Below are 19,292 nucleotides of genomic sequence, written 5' to 3'. Positions count from 1 at the left end.
GGCAGAAATGAAATCCACAAGCAGACAGCCCGGCGCCACACCTGGGCCTGGTAGTTAAAGACCCACCCCTGACCTAATCGGTTATGTTATCTATAGATTCCAGACATTGTATAGAAAAGCACTGCGAAAATCCCTGTCCTGTTCTGCTCCAATCTAATTACCAGTGCGCGCAGCCCCCAGTCCCGTACTCCCTGCTTGCTCAATCGATCACGGTCCTCTCACACGGACCCCCTTAGAGTCCTGAGCCCTTAAAAGGGACAGGAATTGCTCACTTGGGGAGCTCGGTTGTTAGAGACGTGAGTCTTGCCAAAGCTCCCGGCTGAATAAAGCCCTTCCTTCTTTAACTCAGTGTCTGAGGGGTTTTGTCTGCGGCTTGTCCTGCTACACTGAGACAAGCTCTCCTGACCACAGGAACTGGGAACTGTGCTGAAGTGTCCTTGACTTCTCCCCCAGGAGCCAGCTTTCTTCTGTTCACTTCCTTTATCCCTTCTTCCTTCCTTCCTTCCTCCTTCTTTCTCTCCTTCCCTCCCTTCCTTTCTTAATTCTGACACTAAATAAGGTAACACAACAATATCTCAACCAAAACAGCCCTCACCATAAAAATAACTGAAAACACTAGTAAAGAGATTTTTTTTTTTTTTTTTTTTGAGATGGAGTCTCACTCTGTTGCCCAGGCTGGAGTGCAGTGGTGCAATCTTGGCTCACCACAGCCTCTGCCTCCCAGGCTCAAGTGAATCTCCTGCCTCAGCCTCCTGAGTAGCTGGGATTCCAGGCATGCGCCACCACACCTGGCTAATTTTATATTTTTAGTAGAGACAGGGTTTCACCATGTTGTCCAGGCTGGTCTCAAACTCCTGACCTCAGGTGATCCACCTACCCTGCCCTCCCAAAGTGCTGGGATTACAGGCATGAGCCACCACGCCAGGCCTAGTAAAGAGATTTTAATCAGTATATAGAAACATTTGCAGATTAAAGAACGAAACCCCTATCTTTAAACTTTTAAGTTTAAAGACCTATCAAAAACTCTGAAAATTCTAAAATTATTCAAGTTTTAGAAAATTACAGCTCTAAATAATGTTCCAGTCACTCCAATTGTTCTCCTATTTCTCTACGTGCGCCTCGAAGTAAGTTGATAAATGGGTTTGTCGTTTATGCCCATTTTAGCGACGGGTGAGGTCACTAAGGCAGTGAAGCTGTGCACATCCCAGCGACAGAAGTGGACCACCATTAAACCCAGGCTCTCGCAGGTGAACCCCACCAAGAGCTCAGCCCAACACCCGAAATAGTTAGAATGTGCTACAATAACCTAGGACGTAGCTAGGACTGAGACCACCTCAAAGTGACCCACAAAAGAGAAGCAAGTGCGTAGAGATGAATGTGTACAAACACGCAGAAAGAAAAGTTTCAGGTCTGGAAAAGACAGGTCCATTTAGACCCTGCAGCACAGACCCATTTGTGCTATTTAAACTCCTGCTAAAGCATCCAGCTTGAGGCTCATGGCTGCTCACCGCTGCCCTGGAAATCCTTGATTGCTTTCTAGGCAGAATCACCTCGGCAATGTTTCTCCGGTTATTCACTGCCTTAGTCCCAAGCACGGAATGAGCCAGTTCTCTATATTAACAAGGCTAAGGAAGTGGGAAAATTATCTTCAGAAAAGTCCAGAGAGAAGTGACTGAATCCTGTTTTTTGTTTTGTTTTGTTCTGTTTTTTTTGAGACGGAGGCTTTGCTCTGTGGCCCAGGCGGGAGTGCAGTGGCGCGATCTCGGCTCACTGCAAGCTCCGCCTCCCGGGTTCACGCCATTGTCCTGCCTCAGCCTCCCGAGTAGCTGGGACTACAGGCGCCCGCCACCACGCCCGGCTACTTTTTTGTATTTTTAGTAGAGACGGGGTTTCACCGTGTTAGCCAGATTGGTCTCGATCTCCTGACCTTGTGATCCGCCCGCCTCAGCCTCCCAGAGGTGCTGGGATTACAGGCGTGAGCCTCCGTGCCCGGCCTGTGTTTTTTTAATAAGTAGTTGAACACCAAGAATCCTGTATTGACAGGATCCACTGACAAGAGGTCCCCAGAAGATGTGTTCTGTAGGGAAATCAAGGCAGAGAAAAAAACGCCACCAATAAATTGTTTCAGAATCTGGAATTAATGTGGGGGTCATAGCTTTCATTCTTACAGAGAAGAGGAAATGGCTATTTGGATTCCAAGGGAAGAACCATTCATCACTATTAATCTTCAGACTACCACATGGCTTAGCATAGTTTGCTGAAGTGCAAGTTTGAATGGGTGCCACCTCAGCCTGCCTCGATATTCCCATCAGTGACCAGGGTAGGGGTGGAGAGGTTGGTTAATAGGACTCTACATAATGACTGAGTTCCTCTAAGTTTAACGAAGCACCATCATCACAAAGAAAACTGGTTTTGTTTCTCAGGAACAACTGAATTCTCCCATGCACTCACTGAAGTGAGCAGACTTTTATAATGCTCTTTGAAAATTAAGCCCGGCCAGGAGAGGTGGCTCACACCTGTAATCCCAACACTTTGGGAGGCCGAGGTGGGTGGATTACTTAAGGCCAGGAGTGCGAGACCAGCCTGGCCAACATGGTGAAACCCCATCTCTACTAAAAATACAAAAATTAGCCAGGCGTGGTGGCTCATGCCTGTAATCCCAGCTACTTGGGAGCCTGAGGCAGGAGAATCGCTAGAACCCGGGAGGCAGAGGTTGCAGTGTACCGCTAAGGTCGAACCACTGCACTCCAGCCTGGGCAACAGAGCAAAATTGTATACAAAAAAAAAAAAAAAAAAAAAAAAAATTTAAGCCCAAGTCTGGGCAACACAGGGAGACCTCATCTCTACCAAAAATTTTAAAAATTAGCTGGGCATAGTGGTGTGTACCTGTAGTCCCAGCTACTCAGGAGGCTAAGGTGAGAGGATTGCTTGAGCCTGGGATGTCAAGGCTGCAGTGAGCCCTGATTGCACCACTGCACTCCAGCCTGGAAACAGAGCAAGACTTCATCTCAAATAAAAACAAAAAAACTTAAGCCCACCAGGGGGATCATTAAACTGTCCAAAGGCATTGTATCCACATGAAATTCGAATTATATGAAGAGAAGTTACCAATCCAGTTATAGACAAAATAAAATGGAAGAGGTTCAGCTCTCTATGCCCCTGGTATATTATTCTAAAAATAATAACAATGTCTTTTTTAATTATTAATTTTATATGAATAGGTAATACTTATTAAGTTTCAGATAGTGTGAAGTGCTTTATATATGTTATCTTAAGTCTCAGTAATGTCAGAGGTATTACTACTGACATTTTATAGAGGAGCAAAGTGAGGCTGAGCGAATTAGGTAACTTCCCCAAAGATACCCAGCTAGTAAGTGCCAGGATCAAAATGTAAAAGCAGGTCTGACTGGACTCATCTGGACTATAACCTTGCCTAAACAAAGGGCTGAATTCAGCATAAACTGCAGCACAAGTCACATGAAATAGCACAGCTCAGTTGGCTTCCCTCCTCCACCAGCATGCAGGCATTTCAGCAAAAGAAAGGAAAGAGCAATATAAACTCCTTGCATGGCTAATGTGGTCCCTAACGACACTGGGTTAAGGGTTAAACCACTAAAACACTGGCCCTCTGAAAATCAAAAGACTAACTAAAGCCCTTTGGAGACGGCTTCCCCGCTGTTTATGGAACATGGAGCTGCTTATGTGGAAGAAACATTGAGCAATATAGCTCAGCAAAGCAGCCACTGGTGCAGCCCAACCCGGGGCATGTCCCACCCATCCCTGCACTTGCTCAAGGCAGTGTCACACAGCCCTGCAGCTTTTCACTGCCTCCTCCTGGGGCTCCCGACTGCCAAAAAACTGGGATGGGGGTTCTGGAATCATAAGGCATTTAAGATTCATGAACACCAAGAAAAAGAGGAGGCAAACAGAACTTAAATAACAAAACAATCAGAAAAAGATTTTTAAATAAGTGTAATTCAGAACCTCCAGGAAATGGGTGCATATTCAATACATGAAGCAATACTAGGCTGTTATGAAAAAAGAGTCAGTTAGAGATCTTTCCAAGAAAAAAAATAATTGTTGAAATAAAAACTTGATAGATACTATGAACTGGAAAGGATAAAAACAAAACAACGCAAAACAAAGCTGAAGAGCAAATTACCAAACAAGAAGACAAAGACAAGAATTCTTCAAAAATGGGGCACAAAGAGATTTAAGGAAAATTAAGAAAGCTGGGAGCAAAGACAGAAGTGGCAAGAGCAGTCTAATTCTAGAGTTGCCACCAGAAAAGGGAGAATGCACGGAAGGCCACACTTGAAGACATGAGACAAGAGGACTTCTCCCCAAAAAAGAAAAACCCAGTGTCAGATTGCAAGATCTTTCCAGTGTTGACCAGACAACAAATGGAATAAAAGGAATACTTAAACCATCGTATTGAAATTTCAGAACATCAAAGATAGATATATTATTAAAAACTAATCAAAACTAAAAAAATAGCTAAGCTGCAAAGGAACAAGAACCAGACTGATGTCTATGCTCATCAGCAAATCTGGGTAGGAGTAAGATAATAAAGCAGTGTGCCAGAGAAAAAGAATTTTGAATCTAGAATTCCTTAGACAGCAAAACTGTCACTTACTTGTGAAGATGACATGAAAGCGTTTTTAGGGACATGAAAAAAATAAGACAGATGGCCACTCACAGATGCTCCCTAAAAGATCCCCAGGGATCTACTCTAGCAACGGGAATAAAACCCAAGGAAGCACAGCTGAGTAAAGAAAGTCACACATACCTGTTACCCAGAGAAAAATAATTACTCTCTGGAACCAACTCAGATGACTGTGACAAGGGAGAAAGTAGGGGAGAGTCAGGGGTAGGGAGTAAAACTGTGCCAAGGTTTTTGCCTTCTTTTTGTTTGGAGAGGGTCACTATGGAGAAGAAAAGGATATATATACTAATAAACTCTAGCCATTGTTAGGGACAAAGTAAGTAAATACTATATTCATAATATAAGTATACCCTCTAAAAGAATAAATTTAAATGTGTAATTTCAAAAAGGTAAGCAAAAATACTATCAAAATACCTTGAAACGCCAGAAGTATAATTCATGAAAGAACATATTGATAAGTTGGATTTCGCTAAAGTTAAAACTTCACCCTGCAAAAGGCACTGTTAAGAGAATGAAAGACAAGCCATGGACTGGGAGAGGATATTTGGAAAACATGTTTCTGATTTTTTAATAAAGGACTGGCATCCAAAATATACAAAGAACTCTTCAAACTCAAAACTAGGAAAACAAACAACCCAATTAAAAAATGGACAAAAGGCACACGCCTGTAATCCCAGCACTTTGGGAGGCTGAGGTGGGTGGATCACAAGGTCAGGAAATTGAGACCATCCTGGCCAACATAGTGAAACCCCGTCTCTACTAAAAATACAAATGGAGATTGAGACCATCCTGGCCAACATGGGGAAACCCCGTCTCTACTAAAAATACAAATATTAGCTGGGCATGGTGGTGCACGCCTGTGGTCCCAGCTACTTGGGAGGCTGAGGCAGGAGAATCTCTTGAACCCGGGAGGAGGAGGTTGTAGTGAGCTGAGATCGTGCCACTGAGCTCCAGCCTGGCAGCAGAGTGAGACTCTGTCTCAAAAAGAAAAGGCCGGGCACGGTGGTTCATGCCTGTAATCCCAGCACTTTGGGAGGCCAAGGTGGGCGGATCACGAACTCAGGAGATTGAGATCATCCTGGCTAACACGATGGAACCCCGTCTCTACTAAAAATACAAAAAATTAGCTGGGTGTGGTGGCGGGCGCCTGTAGTCCCAGCTGCTCGGGAGGCTGAGGCAGGAGAATGGCGTGAACCCAGGAGGCGGAGCTTGCAGTGAGCCGAGAGCGTGCCACTGCACTCCAGCCTGGGCGACAGAGTGAGACTCCGTTTCAAAAAAAAAAAAAAAAAAAAAAGGACAAAAGATCTAAACAGATGTTTCACCAAAGAAGATATACAGATGGCAATTAAATATGGAAAGATGCTCAGCGTCATATGTCATGAGAAAATCACAAATTTAAATAACGAGACACAACTACACATCTATCAAATGGCTAAAATTCAAAACACTGAAAACACCAAATGCTGGTGAGGATATGGAGCAATAGGAACTCTCATTCATTGCTGGTGGGGATGCAAAATGGTACAGCCACTTTGGAAGACAATCTGGCAATTTCTTCCAAAATTAACATACTCTTAGCATACGAACCAGCAATCACACTCCTTGGAATTTTCCCAAAAGACGTGAAAACTTATGTCCACACAAAAACCTGCACAGAAGTATTTATAGCAGCTTTATTTATAATTTCAAAAAAGTGAAAGCACCCAAGATGTTCTTCAGTAGGTGAATTGATACACTGTGGTACAGATAGGCAATGGAGTATTATTCAAGGATAAAAAGAAATGAGCTATCAAGCCATGAAATGACATGGGGGAATGTTAAATGCATATTGCTAAGTAAAAGAAGCCAGTCTGAAAAGGCTTCATGCTATATGATGCTAACTACATGACATTGTGTAAAGAGCAAAACTGTAACTATGGAGACAGTAAAAAGATCAGTGGTTGCCGGAGGTTAGAGAGGAAGGATGGGATGAACAGCTGGAGCACAGGGGATTTTTAGGGCAGTGAAACTCTTCTGTATGATACCACAATGGGGGATACATGCCATTATACATTGTCACGGTGTGACACAGTGTGACATCATGGTGTGACACTATGGTGCTGAATTCACAGTGTTAACACAGACATCATCACAGTGTTTACACAGACGGCATCCCCACTTCCTCTGCACAACACTGCCGACATTGCCCTGTAATATCTTGTCAACGTCTCATCCTGCATAGAAGAGCCTGGCGGGTGGTCTGAGAACTCTGGACTAGCTCTCCTACCCTGGGGCTCTTCAGCCACACTCTATACCCACGCGTAGAAGGCCAAGATCTCCACTGAAAAATATCACAGACTGCAGACAACACAGCTCTCATCATATGGACTCACAAATTATGAGTGAAATCAAAGTAACCACACACTGATACAAGTTATCAGACAACTAATCATCACATAGTATTATCTTGGTTGCCATCACTGTGTTTATTATCACAGTCCATAATTTCATCAATGTAGTTTAAAAGAAATGCCTAAAAACTCAAAGTCTTGAACAATTTTAAAAGTCCAGCAGCATCCCCTGGTAATAAAACCTACCTTTGTCTTCCTAGCAGGACTCAGAGCCACTCACAACCTAACGGTATTTGAACATTATCTATTCAGACTTCTTCTCTTTTGTATTTACTTCCTCCATTTTTCCGACATGCTTATTTGAGAAAGTAATATGTTATGGAGAAAATGTGCAGTAGCAGGAACACATTTTTAAAGGTATTGCTTTAAAAGGTGCTCAACTCCCATCAATGACTGGTCTCTGAGAAGAAAAACATTGCTGCTGAGACGCCCACTGGTCTTCAGGAAGGTTGTTGTGTAGGACACTAAGATTTATCATGCAGTCAAAAGTGAGATTAATCATAAATCGTGAGTGTGTTGAAGATCCTCTCCATAAATACTGACTGATAATATCAGACCATACTAAAAGACGCAAGCAACCAGATTCTATTAGAGATTAGGTTCAAAGAAATATAATAGTATTTCCTAGTGCCATGACCCAGTTCATTTTCAAAATTAACTGAAGGTGGATATCTTAGAGTGTGCCCGAGGGAGATATTAACTCAAGAGGAAGATAAATAACCCTGAAAAAAATGCTGGAGGGAGGGGGCAGGGAAGAAAAACAAATTTTTTTTAATACTTGGGGAATCCAAAGATGTGGCTTTAGTTCTTTCACACTGGTACTACCCTTGGGAGACCAGACAAGTCCCCGGAACTTCACCTTTCATGACCTTGGTTTCCCTGTGTAGCAATGGGGGGGTTGACTGTCAGATAATTTTATTTCTGCAAGTCTGCAATTCCATAAATAATCAATTAAAATATTTGGACTAGATGATCTATAATTTGTTCACCAATAGAAATATAATGCAGACCACATATACAATTTTAAACTTTCTAGCAGCTGCACTAAAAAAGTACAAAGAGATACATAAAATAATTTTAATAATATATTTTATTTAATCTCACATATCCAAAATATTATTTCGATATATAATAAACAGAAAACATTATGAATGAACTGTTTTATTTTCCTTTTTCATACTAAGTCTCAGAAATCCAGTGCACATTTTGCCGTTACAGCCCAGCTCAACCATGACTCACCATTTCTTCAGCCACATGCAGCTAGTGGCCACTCTACTGCGCGGCAAAGATCTGTAAAGTCACCTTCAACTTCAATAATCTGACTCTACAAAGTATTGCCTACTCTGTACAAAGTATCTTGGGCTCTCTAAAGGACAAATATTAGACAAGCAAGCTACAAGCTCAACAATTCTACTTGCCCAAGACCAGGGAGAGCTCCTCCCTCATCTCTCATCTCCCTGGTTTCCATTTGTATGGCTTGATTGCAACCCAGCTGTTTTCCATCATCACTTGCACGTCTCTCTGATGCTGCATGGGTTCAGGCCTCATTGTGTTACACCTGGAGTATTACAACAGCCCCTAACTGTGTATTTCCTTTACAATCTTCACTCATCCCTGTGTTTGCATCCAGCCCAGTTTATTCTTACCCGAGAACCCTTCTCAGTTGCCTGCCCACGCTGGTGTCTTCCCTTCCAGAAAATCTGCCCAAACTCTAACACCAGAAAATCAGACAGTAGAAGAGTTCAATCGAGTTGAATAAATGTATTTCCAAGCTTCAGGAAGGGGCAACAGGAAAATGAACTTAGAGTGGACCCAGAAAGACTGTTTATTTCTATTATTCTCTCCAGCACAAATGGACAGCAGAGTAACCTGGGGACATGGCACGCTGGGGCAGGGGACGTAGCAGAAACGGCACACTATCTTACACGCTTAGCAGGGCCCGCTCCGCCGAGTCCCAGAAGACCACTTAGTTTGCTACATATACAGTAACTACTGAGGGTTAAAAACAAAAATTCTGCAGTTTTAAAACCAAGGTTATGTTTCCTCAATGCGTTAGAATAAAGACAACAAAAAGAAAATGGAAGAGACTTAAATAAGGATAATCATTATGTGACTAAAAATAGCTGATAAGAGGCCTGATCCCATAGTGCAGTAACCAAATATATTATCAGCCAGGCCACTGTTCTCTCCTTTGAATATGAATGAACTGCTCCCCGATATTAACATATCATGACCGGGAAAAAAGCAACTGTCTTTGAACTAAATATCTGGAATGAGATTCCAAATGTCAGTATAGAGAAGTACTCACTCACTCCATGGAGTAGTTTGCTTACCCTAGTTTCCTATATAATCAGTCTCCATAATGTGCTTAAAATATTTACAGTAATCCTGGGATCCTCGGTGCTGCGTTTGGCTTACACAGTATCTCTAGAGATAGAAAAGGGAGGAGGAGCACCCAAATGCTTCCCTGCAATGTGTGAAATGTACATTGCTGATGATTTGGCAAAAGATTACACAAGACAGGAACACTTACTTCTGAATGCAAAACCTCTGAATCAAAATTAATGAGCCTGCCTTAACATTCTCTGCAAAAGAGGAGAAAAGAAAAAAATATTTCTCCTATCTGGAGTATTTCTTCTCTCCTGCCTTTATTTTAAAAGAAAAGTATACAAATATGTATATAGAATTTTTAAATGGGAGGCAATAATAATATATTTCTCAGAGGGATGGTGTGAGGATCAGTAAGAAAAATATGCGAAAAACACTAAAGGCGTATTAGTAATTACCTTTATTATCTTTATTCTCACACCACCAGACTCACTTCCTTTGCTCTCTTCCCAACAGCACTGCCTGCCATCAGTGGCGCAGTATCAGGTGGGCAGAGCTGCAGAGTAGCTAGGACAGCAGGGCCAGAGACAGCCAAGTGCTGTCAGTTATGCGGGCTAGTGAGGAATATGTGGAGGAGGTGCTTCACTTGCAGTTTTGGAACCCTGTAGCTATTCACCCTGTATATGGAACAGATGCTAAAAAGAAAAAAACATGTCAGCTTGGAAAGCAGAAACTCATACTAACCAACTCTGAAGTGAGAACTCCAGTGAAAGCCAAAAATAACAAAGTTCTCTTCTCTGTGACAAGAAAGGGGTATTAAAAATTCAGGCAACCTGAAACAAACCAATCAAAATGGCATAAATCTTCCTGTAATATTTTACCATATTCCTGAATGCAGCTTTTTCCACACTCACCTGGGAATGATTGTGATGGAAAGCAAAATGGGCAGTATTTATAAACTAATGATTACAAAAAAAAATGCAAAACTCTGGAAAAAAAAACAGAGTTAATGAGGATTAGATCACTTTTTAGCATGAAATATTATATGATAAGCTTTACAGGGGCAGTAAGGGAGGGAAGAAATGAACCGTCAGAGCAAGAGACCTATTCACATAAACAAGCACACATGTATCTATGGTAATATTGGGCCCAGTAACCTTCCCCCACCACAGCTGGGGAGTGACCAGCATCATTCATGTGCTCTTTTTTTTTTTCTTTAGAGGAAGGGTCTCGCTCTGTTGTCCAGGCTGGAATGCACTGGTGCAGTAGCTCATTGCAGCCTCAAATTCCTGGGCTCAAGCAATCCTTCTGCCTCAGCCTCTCAAGTAGCTGGGACTACAGGCATGTGCCACAATGCCTTGCTATTTATAATTTTTTTGTAGAGATGGGGTCTCACTATGTTGTACAGGCTGGTCTCGAACTCCTGGCCTCAAGTGAACCTCCCACCTGGGCCTCCCAAAGTGCTGAGATTACACACGTGAGCCACCAGGCTTGGCCATTCAAGTACTGTTTTGTTTTGTTTTGCTTTGTTTTGTTTTGTTAGAGAGAGAGTCTTACCCTGTTGCCCAGACTGGAGTGCAATGGTGCAATCTTGGCTCACCACAACCTCCCCCTCACAGACTCAAGTCATTCTCCTGCCTCAGCCTGCTGAGTTACAGGGATTACAGGCACGCACCACTACCACTTGGCTAATTTTTGTACTTTTAGGGTTTCACTATGTTGGCCAGGCTGGTCTTGAACTCCTGACCTCATATGATCCACCCGTCTCAGCCTCCCAAAGTACTGGGATTGCAGACATGAGCCACTGTGCCCAGCCCATCCAGGTACTTTTACGACAGATCTATGCAGGCAGACCCAGGCAGCCACTGGGGTGTGACAGGTCCCTACTCCTTACTCTATTCCTGGAAGGGCTCTCTCCTGTCCTGGAGTAGGTCCTGTTTCTGTGTTTGCCCTTGATAATGATGGGGAGAAACTCCCAAGGCATGGAAGTGAGGTCACTTTTATTTTTAGCCCTTCTTAATGGTTGTTAACATTTGTGCTGAGCACTTTTCCCAGCCTAAGTGGATGTAAATAACATCTTGTATCCAGTGTGGTATTGACCAGAAGTTATATTTAGTAAATGTAAAGATCCAAGGAGGAAGAATAGAGACCCTTCTTTAGAGGCACTGTATACACTTCGTCTCATAAATGCTTAAAAACTTTTTCGAAAATAACTGTAAAATATTCCATTTGTCTAGCTGGCACCTCTGAGGAGGGTTTAAGATAACACATCCGTTGTAAATGTAAAATCAATTATTGGACAACGGAAGGCGTCCACAGAGGTGCTTATTGGCCACCTGTGGGGTAGAAGACGGCCTTGTTGTCAGGACTCCTTTCAACAGAAGGTGATGACCTTCAGAGCCACTACAGGATGAACACTCTGTCCAGAATCAGAGCTCCTGGTGAGTAAGCGCTTGTTTCTGCAACCATTTACACCTGGATAATGACAGTAAAAGAACATTTAAATTCTCCTGTGATGACTATGCGGTCCTCTCCTAGTTAGGCCTCCATCATTAGATTTAGAAAGGAAAATAATAACAAAAGTTTTGCCAATTCTTCTATTACATAGGATAAATACCTAGATGGAGGACTTTGCCTTAGATGACGATGGGCAGCGTGGGAGAAATCTAACATGTTGTCGATATCATCTTGATAATGTGTCAGTTAGTGCATGCACTTATATGCACATACCCACAGACCACTACCAACCACCCATGAAGTGCAAACTCTTATTTTTATCTTTATCTGTAACAGAAGTAAATGAATCTTTTGAATGCCATATAGGTAGAAATGACAGTGTTAAAACCTGAATTCAATTCTCTTTAACCTTAAATTCTGGGGTTTTAACCCCTAGATATACTGCCCTTAAGAAACTTCCAAACAGAATCTAGACCACTAGACCAAGTCCAAAAGCTGCCCATGACACAGTTCAGTAAAATCTGTAATTACTGAGCACACAAAGGGTAGTATAGGAAATGGAAGCAGGAGAAATTAGATTATTATCTTTATTTCTTATCAAGGAAGAGAAAACCATATAGAGTCAATGAGCATATTCTGTTGTGTTTAGATCTGATATTGAACTAGGCAGGTGGGCAATGATAAGAACCACACTGGACTTGCTAATTAGCTTGTCCCGGCAGAAATTAAGCAGCAAGTAAGGAATTTCTCCGAATTTTTTTTTCATTTGTAAAGTGAAGGGATCAGACCATCTCTGAGATATCCTCCAGCTATTACATTCTCACATTAGCACGGCTTGTATTTTCAGCTGCCCTGATTCTCCTCCTTGAAACTTGGGGCAGGTTGTTCTGGCAAAAACAGAAAACACACATTTAAAAAATACCTTTGATGACCAGCAGAGGGCAGGGTGAGTTGGGTGTGGAATTTAGAGGAGGGCTCCAGGGGCAGTTTCTAGAAGGTTTGTAGTCCTGGTCCAAACGGTGGCTCACGCCTGTAATCCCAGCACTGTGGGAGGTCGAGGTGGGTGGATCACGAGGTCAAGAGATCGAGACAATCCTGGCCAACATGGTGAAACCCCGTCTCTACTAAAAATACAAAAATTAGCTGGGTGTGGTGGCGGGAGCCTGTAATCCCAGCTACTTGGGAGGCTGAGGCAGCAGAATTGCTTGAACCCGGGAGGCGGAGGTTGCAGTGAGCCGAGATCACACCACTGCACACCAGCCTGACGACAGGCTCAAAAAAAAAAAAAAAAAAAAAAGAATATTTATAGTCCTCTGGGTTCTGCACTTGGTCTGTGCACTTCCTGCCTGCCTGTTCTTTCACTAAGTCCAGAAATGCGGTAAGATAGGGAAGAGCTTCTGCCATAGACAGCACTGATGCTGTCGTCCATAGAAAACAACTTCCTTCCTTTCTGTCCCCACTCCTCCCCTCCCACAACCCCCGACACCCATATTCACATGCACACCCTTAATTTCCTTACTCATCTGGGTCAAGGTGAGAGAAGAGAGTTGAGAGCTCTTCCCACGTGCACTGTAGTCACTGCCTAGACCATAAGCTCTGTGAGACACACTGCTGTGTTCCCTGCTCTGTCTCTAGCACCTAGAACCATGCCGGGCACATAGAAGGCACTGATATATATTTGTCACTGACTTTGTTTCCATTCCAAGGGGCTCCACCCTGAGCAGACTGTAAGCACTATACGGGCAAGAGGATCCCCATGGTCACAAATCTTTGGATTTTCATCATTTGGTAAAATGAGACACACTGGCACCAAGTAAATATTTGGGGAAAGCTAAAACTGATCAAAGTGCAATTGAATATGCAGAATAAGATAAGAGTCAAAGATGGCTCAGACAAGAAAATATTCCAGAATTATTTTTAAAAATAGTATACAGCTCAGCATATACTCTTGAAGCTGACTGTGATCTGCAATCCTTTCATCATTAGTTTATTTTTTAATAATGAGAAGTAGCAGACTTCACTAAAAATCACACATCTTTGTTTAGTATTTTTATGGGAGTACACGATTGTCAGGCCCTCTGCCCCGTTCCCATCAGTGTCCCCAGGAGCCCACACTATGCAGATCCTCTTTCTTCTCCATACATTATGCAAATACCCTAAACAGGCCCCATCTCAGAGCCTCCATTCTGTCTCCTGGAACTTTCAGCCTATCATCAGCAAGATCCCTCACAACCCGACCCCTCTGACTATTCCTGAAACTTCTTGCCTTAACTGCTCTGCCAGGAGGACCCTGCTTCTTATGGTTACTCTCAGATCACTGCCTTCCCCCCTGCTCCCTAAAAGCTTCCTGCGTTGATGTTCATGCCGTCAGACTGTAGGACAGTCTCAAAACAAAGCGACCTCTCTTGAACTCACATTTTCCTCCAGCTACCACTCGATCTGCTTCTCCCCCTGCCTTTTCTGCAATATTCACTCAAAAGAGTTTTCCGGACTTGCTGTTTCCAGTTCCTGTCCTGTTACTCTTACACCTGCTCTATTAGGCGTTCTTCCCCACAATGATATGTTAACAGCTCTTTTCAAGATCACCAGTGACCTCCACTTACATGACAGTTCTCCAGCCTCATCTTTATTGAGCTCAGCAGCACTGGGCACAGGTACACCCCACCCCTTCCTGAACATCTCCACACTGAGTTTCAGAGCACTCCCTCCGGGTTTCCGGGGACCTCCCTGGCCATCCTCTCAGGGCCCTTCTGTTGACCCTCATCTCCCTAACCTCAAAATGTTAGAGTGCCCAGGACTCTATCGAAGGACCCCTCTTTTCTAAGTCACATCTGTACACATTGACAGCTGATCACATAATTCTTAGGGGCCCGTGTAAAATGAAAAGGTGGGCCCCTTGTTCAAAAATTAAGACTTTCAAGGCAGCAACATTGGGCAGAACATCCAAGCAAGTGCTGACTCTTGTAAGAGCCAGACTCTGAGCAGCTGCAGGGCATACACTCTTGGAGCCGGTCCTGCCGACGACTCTTGAATCTCTATGTCTGGCCTTGCACACTCCCCGGAGCCCCAGACTCATAAATCCAGCTCTCTACTAATCATCTCCTCTTGGCTCTATGGTAGGCATTTCAGACCAAATTCTTCACACCCTCCCTTACCGCAAAAGAGAACCCTGGTCCTCCGCAGTTTCCCCATCTCAGCAAGGGGTGCATTCTTCTGGTGTCTCAGACCAAAACCCGTGGGGCCATCTTTGATTCTTTTCTTGTACTGAAGCCCCACATCCAAATCATAAGCAAATGCCTTTGGCCCCACCTGCAAAGGTACAGATGGTGTCCCCAGGTCTCCTCAGGCTGCCTCCACCTTGGGAAATTCTCACACCTGTATGACTGCGCCCTCCCACTGTCTCTCTGCCACAGCTCTTCCCTGCTATTTAGTCTTGACCCTGCACCCCGTGACCCCTTCAGGCTGGGATTCTCCTCAAAATGAATGTGAAAGTGTCCTGACTTTACCCAAGTTTAACAAACATTGGCTTAAATTACCTGATAAGCTTGCTTCCCTCTCACGTTACTCAACTACAGAAATACTAAAGTCGCTTATTTTTATGTGCCTACTTTCTCAAAACAAATAAAAAAGCACGAAGACAAGTGACCCCAGCTACAAACTGTACACCCTCTACCTTCCTCATGTCAAAGATCTACCTGCAAACTTGCCGCAGTCCTGAAACGGTAAGAAATCATTTTTGGGGCTCCTCTTTACGTCTGCATTAACTAATGGTCTAGGTAACCCTATCAAGTGTCATAGCCACATAACATCCGGCTCCACGACATCATAGTTTCTAAATGTGTTCTATAATCACAGAACGCAGGCCTCTAACAGTGTGAGTGGTCGGGTATGGTACATGCGTTTTTGGCTTTAGGTTTCGAGTTCCAACACCCAGGCGCCTGCAGGCAGGGTATGTGTGCACGCATGCGTGTGTACGTGTGTGTGTACCTGTGTGTGTGCGCGCGCGTGTGCGGGTGTGTGTTCGTCTCCAGATGGTTGTATGCACGGATGGTTATGAGCCAGTACGTCGCCGCTGTGAGCGCGCGAGGACCCGGGGCTCCAAGTGGTGAGAATCACTCGAGGGACCCTTCGGATGCCTTTTTCCCCCTCTGCTTTTGAGCTCTGCAGCACCGCGGTGCCGGCCGCCGGCAGGGAAGGCTGCATCTTCTCTGCGCCGCCAAACCGTGCCCACCACCGCGGGGACTGCCGCCTAGGTCGCATCCCTGAGCCGCAACCGCGCGTAGGGGCGCACGGGCACGCGCACGGGGCGCGCGCGCACACACACACGCGCTCCCGCACACACACACACACATCTGTACAGGGACGAGCCGGGGGTCTCTGACGCCCGCCGCTCACCTCGCCCCGGCCTGGGGCCTTTTGGCCCCGCAGGTGCAGCGACGCCCAGCCCCCGTGCGGCCAGCGCGCCGCGTCGGCGGATCCTGCAGCCCAGAGAGCCCAGGGAGCCCAGGGAGGGGAGCGGGGCGCGGGCGGGGCAGTGTCGCATAACCGCAGGCGCGCCCCGCGCCGCCCCCGCCCCGGGCCCACCCTCCCTCGCCGCGCCCCTCCCAGCTCACCCACGGACGAGCGGATCCTCGACCTCCGCGGCAGGGACATCTTAAGAGCTTTGTCCAGGCCTGCGCCGTTCAGCATCTCGCCCGTGTCGGGGGCTCGGCGGCCCCGGGCGAGAGACGGAGGCTACGCGCAGGGCTGGGCGCAGGGGCCGCGGCCCGAGGGCCATGGGTGGGCCAGCGCCTCGCCGGGCTGCTAGCTGGCGGGGACCGCCGGCGCCTGTGCCGGGCCGCGCCCGAGGCTGCGCCGTCCGTGCCGCAGCGGCCAATGCGGCAGCACCCGCGAACGCCACCGCGGCGGGCCCCGCTGGCCCGGGCTGCGGCGTGGGGGCGGGGGACCGGCCCTGAGCGGAGCACCGCGGGAGGAGGAGCGGACGGGAGGCTGGGAGGGATCCGCAATATTACGCAGGACCGGGGCTTTTAGGTGTCGGGCAAGGCGATGGGGAGGGCTTGGTGGGGTGGGAGATTGGGCCTGTGCTTTCGGGGGCTCTTCCAGGAGAGGGGTGCACCTGGGGGACTCGGAGTCTCTGCCTGTCTGCTACCTATTTACCTGCCTGTCACTTGTCCTGTGCAAGTGGAGGCGCTGTGATCCCCCAGGACTCATCCTGTCCCTTTCTTTTCGCAGTTTCTGTTCTTCCGTGCCCAGCCTGGTGGGATCTGTGTAGGGACTTCGTGGAAGGGCTATTTCCAAAGTGTCTGATGTGTGGCTTGGCACTCAGAGAAGTCGGGGGTCTCCAGCCCCCCACTCTCCACAACCTGCCTGACATTCTAACTATGCATATTAAAGCTGCAGGTAGCCCTAGGGAACCTTAGCAGCAACCCCCCCCCACCCCCCGCACGTACACACACACACACACAGACCCATCGACACACACACACACCTTCTTTCATAAAACAAAACCATCGAGAGGTAAGGTGACTTGTCCAAGGTCACTTGATCTATTTTTTGTTTTTTCTTATCGCGTAATGTTTAGACTGTGCTTGGTCTTTCTGGGCACAATCCCATGAAGACAAAAAGCTATCTTTATTGTGCCTGATGACATTCTGACCTCGGAGTAAAAACGGAACAAAACAAAAATAAAACCGTTCAGGTGAAAGTCTGACCTTGCTTTTACTGATGCGATCATTACATTTCTTTTAACCTAAATTAACATTAGGGACTGACAAGGAGTAGTACAGAGTTCAGCAAAAAGAATCTGTGCTAGCAAAGACAGCAGTGCGGCCTGAGCTCCTCCTGCCTGGCCTCTGCGTCTGATTTTATTTTCTTTTACTTTTTTTTTTTTTTTTTTGACAGAGTTTTGCTCTTGTTGCCCAGGCTGGAGTGCAATGGCGCTATCTCGGCCCACTGCAACCTCCGTCGCCCAGGTTCAAGTGATTCTTGTGTCTCAGCCTCCCGAGTAGCTGGGATTACAGGCGCCCGCCACCACGCCCAGCTAATTTTTGTATTTTTAGTAGAGACGGGGTTTCACTAAGTTGGCCAAGCTGGTCTCGAACTCCTGACCTCAGGCGATCCACCTGCCTCGGCCTCCCAAAGTGCTGGGATTACAAGCGTGAGCCACCACCCCCGGCCTCTGCTTCTAATTTTCTTAAGAACAAACATCCAGGCCGCGCGGTGGCTCACACCTGTAATCCCAGCACTTTGGGAGGCAAAGGCGGTCAGATCATGAGGTCAGGAGATGGAGACCATCCTGGCTAACGCGGTGAAACCCCGTCTCTACTAAAAATACAAAAAAAAATCGCCGGGTGTGGTGGCAGGTGCCTGTAGTCCCAGCTACTTGGGAGGCTGAGGCAGGAGAATCGCTTGAACCCAGGAGGTGGAGGTTGCAGTGAGCGGAAATCATGCCACTGCACTCCAGCCTGGGTGCCAGAGTAAGACTCCACCAAAAACAAAACAAAACAAAACAAAAAACAACATCCAAAGGGACAGGCGGTTTACACTGAAAACTGCAGGCTGGCAAGAATCTACACTAAATGTAGCTTCAGGTAGGATTCTTTACCTGTCTCTTCTGGGCCCTCAAAAAATTTTTCTGATAAGAAATGAATCTTTATCAGGAAGATGAATCAAAATAAAATTTTCTAAATTGTTGAGCTAAGCTTCAGAGTGGGAGAGGTTTTCTCAGTGGATCTTCATTGCTGCTGAGGATAAATGTTAAAGCTGGGGCTAATCCTAGGACTGGATTTGTCAAAAACTTGTCACTATGATTCAGTAAATCTTCTGTCTATGATAACACCTTGAGGACCTAACCAGAATTGAAAGGAACTTAAAAGGAAAATGTGGTTTTTTTCAATCCCCAAACTTCCAGATAAATAGAAAACATTTTGGGTTTTTTTGCTCTGACTTAGGTGGGAATAGAAAGAGTAGATAAAGGTTATTTTTAATTTTTAAGAAGCAGAGTATGTTATATATAGAATATTTGCCTTGATCACTGAAGAGTGACCAAATGTCCCACCCTGACTTTGTGCAGCCCCATCATGAAACAGAGTTGTTGCTGCTCTTTCTATGTTTATCTTCCAATAACCAAACTGCCCTGACAGCTTTGTAGGTGTGTGAAATATAGCTCGGTTGGCGCACCTTGAAGATCACAGCATAGACTGCAAGGAGCAGTAGGTGAATATTTCACAGCAACTTGTGTTGTCTCCTTGATGTCTTGGTTAATTCCCCTGATCTGACTGCCTCTTGGGATGTTGGGGAGATTAGTAGGTTGGCATTGGCCAGAGTCAGACCTAAATCCCATCTCTGAGGTCTTCAAGGGAAATATATGCACGAAGGACAAAAGCTAGCAAATGGACAGTATTTATTATTATGCTTAGAATCCAGTGCCGATGTGGATCACCCTGTGACCC

At 45.5% G+C, this 19,292-nt stretch overlaps 1 protein-coding gene across 1 annotated transcript in view; it reads right to left on the bottom strand.

Annotated features, from left to right (window-relative positions):
• ATP8A2 (ATPase phospholipid transporting 8A2) overlaps window positions 1-16,619 on the bottom strand; it is a 648,977-nt gene extending 632,358 nt beyond the window's left edge. The window contains exon 1 of the mRNA XM_522636.9: window positions 16,455-16,619. Coding sequence (XP_522636.4) covers window positions 16,455-16,530 — 76 coding nt within the window. The 5' untranslated portion in view covers window positions 16,531-16,619. The remainder of the gene's footprint in view (window positions 1-16,454) is intronic.
• Window positions 16,620-19,292: the final 2,673 nt, after the last annotated feature.

This window comes from Pan troglodytes, chromosome 14, assembly GCF_028858775.2.
Source record: "Pan troglodytes isolate AG18354 chromosome 14, NHGRI_mPanTro3-v2.0_pri, whole genome shotgun sequence".
Taxonomy (NCBI): Eukaryota; Metazoa; Chordata; class Mammalia; order Primates; family Hominidae; genus Pan; species Pan troglodytes.
This window is presented reverse-complemented; position numbering and strand designations above follow the sequence as displayed.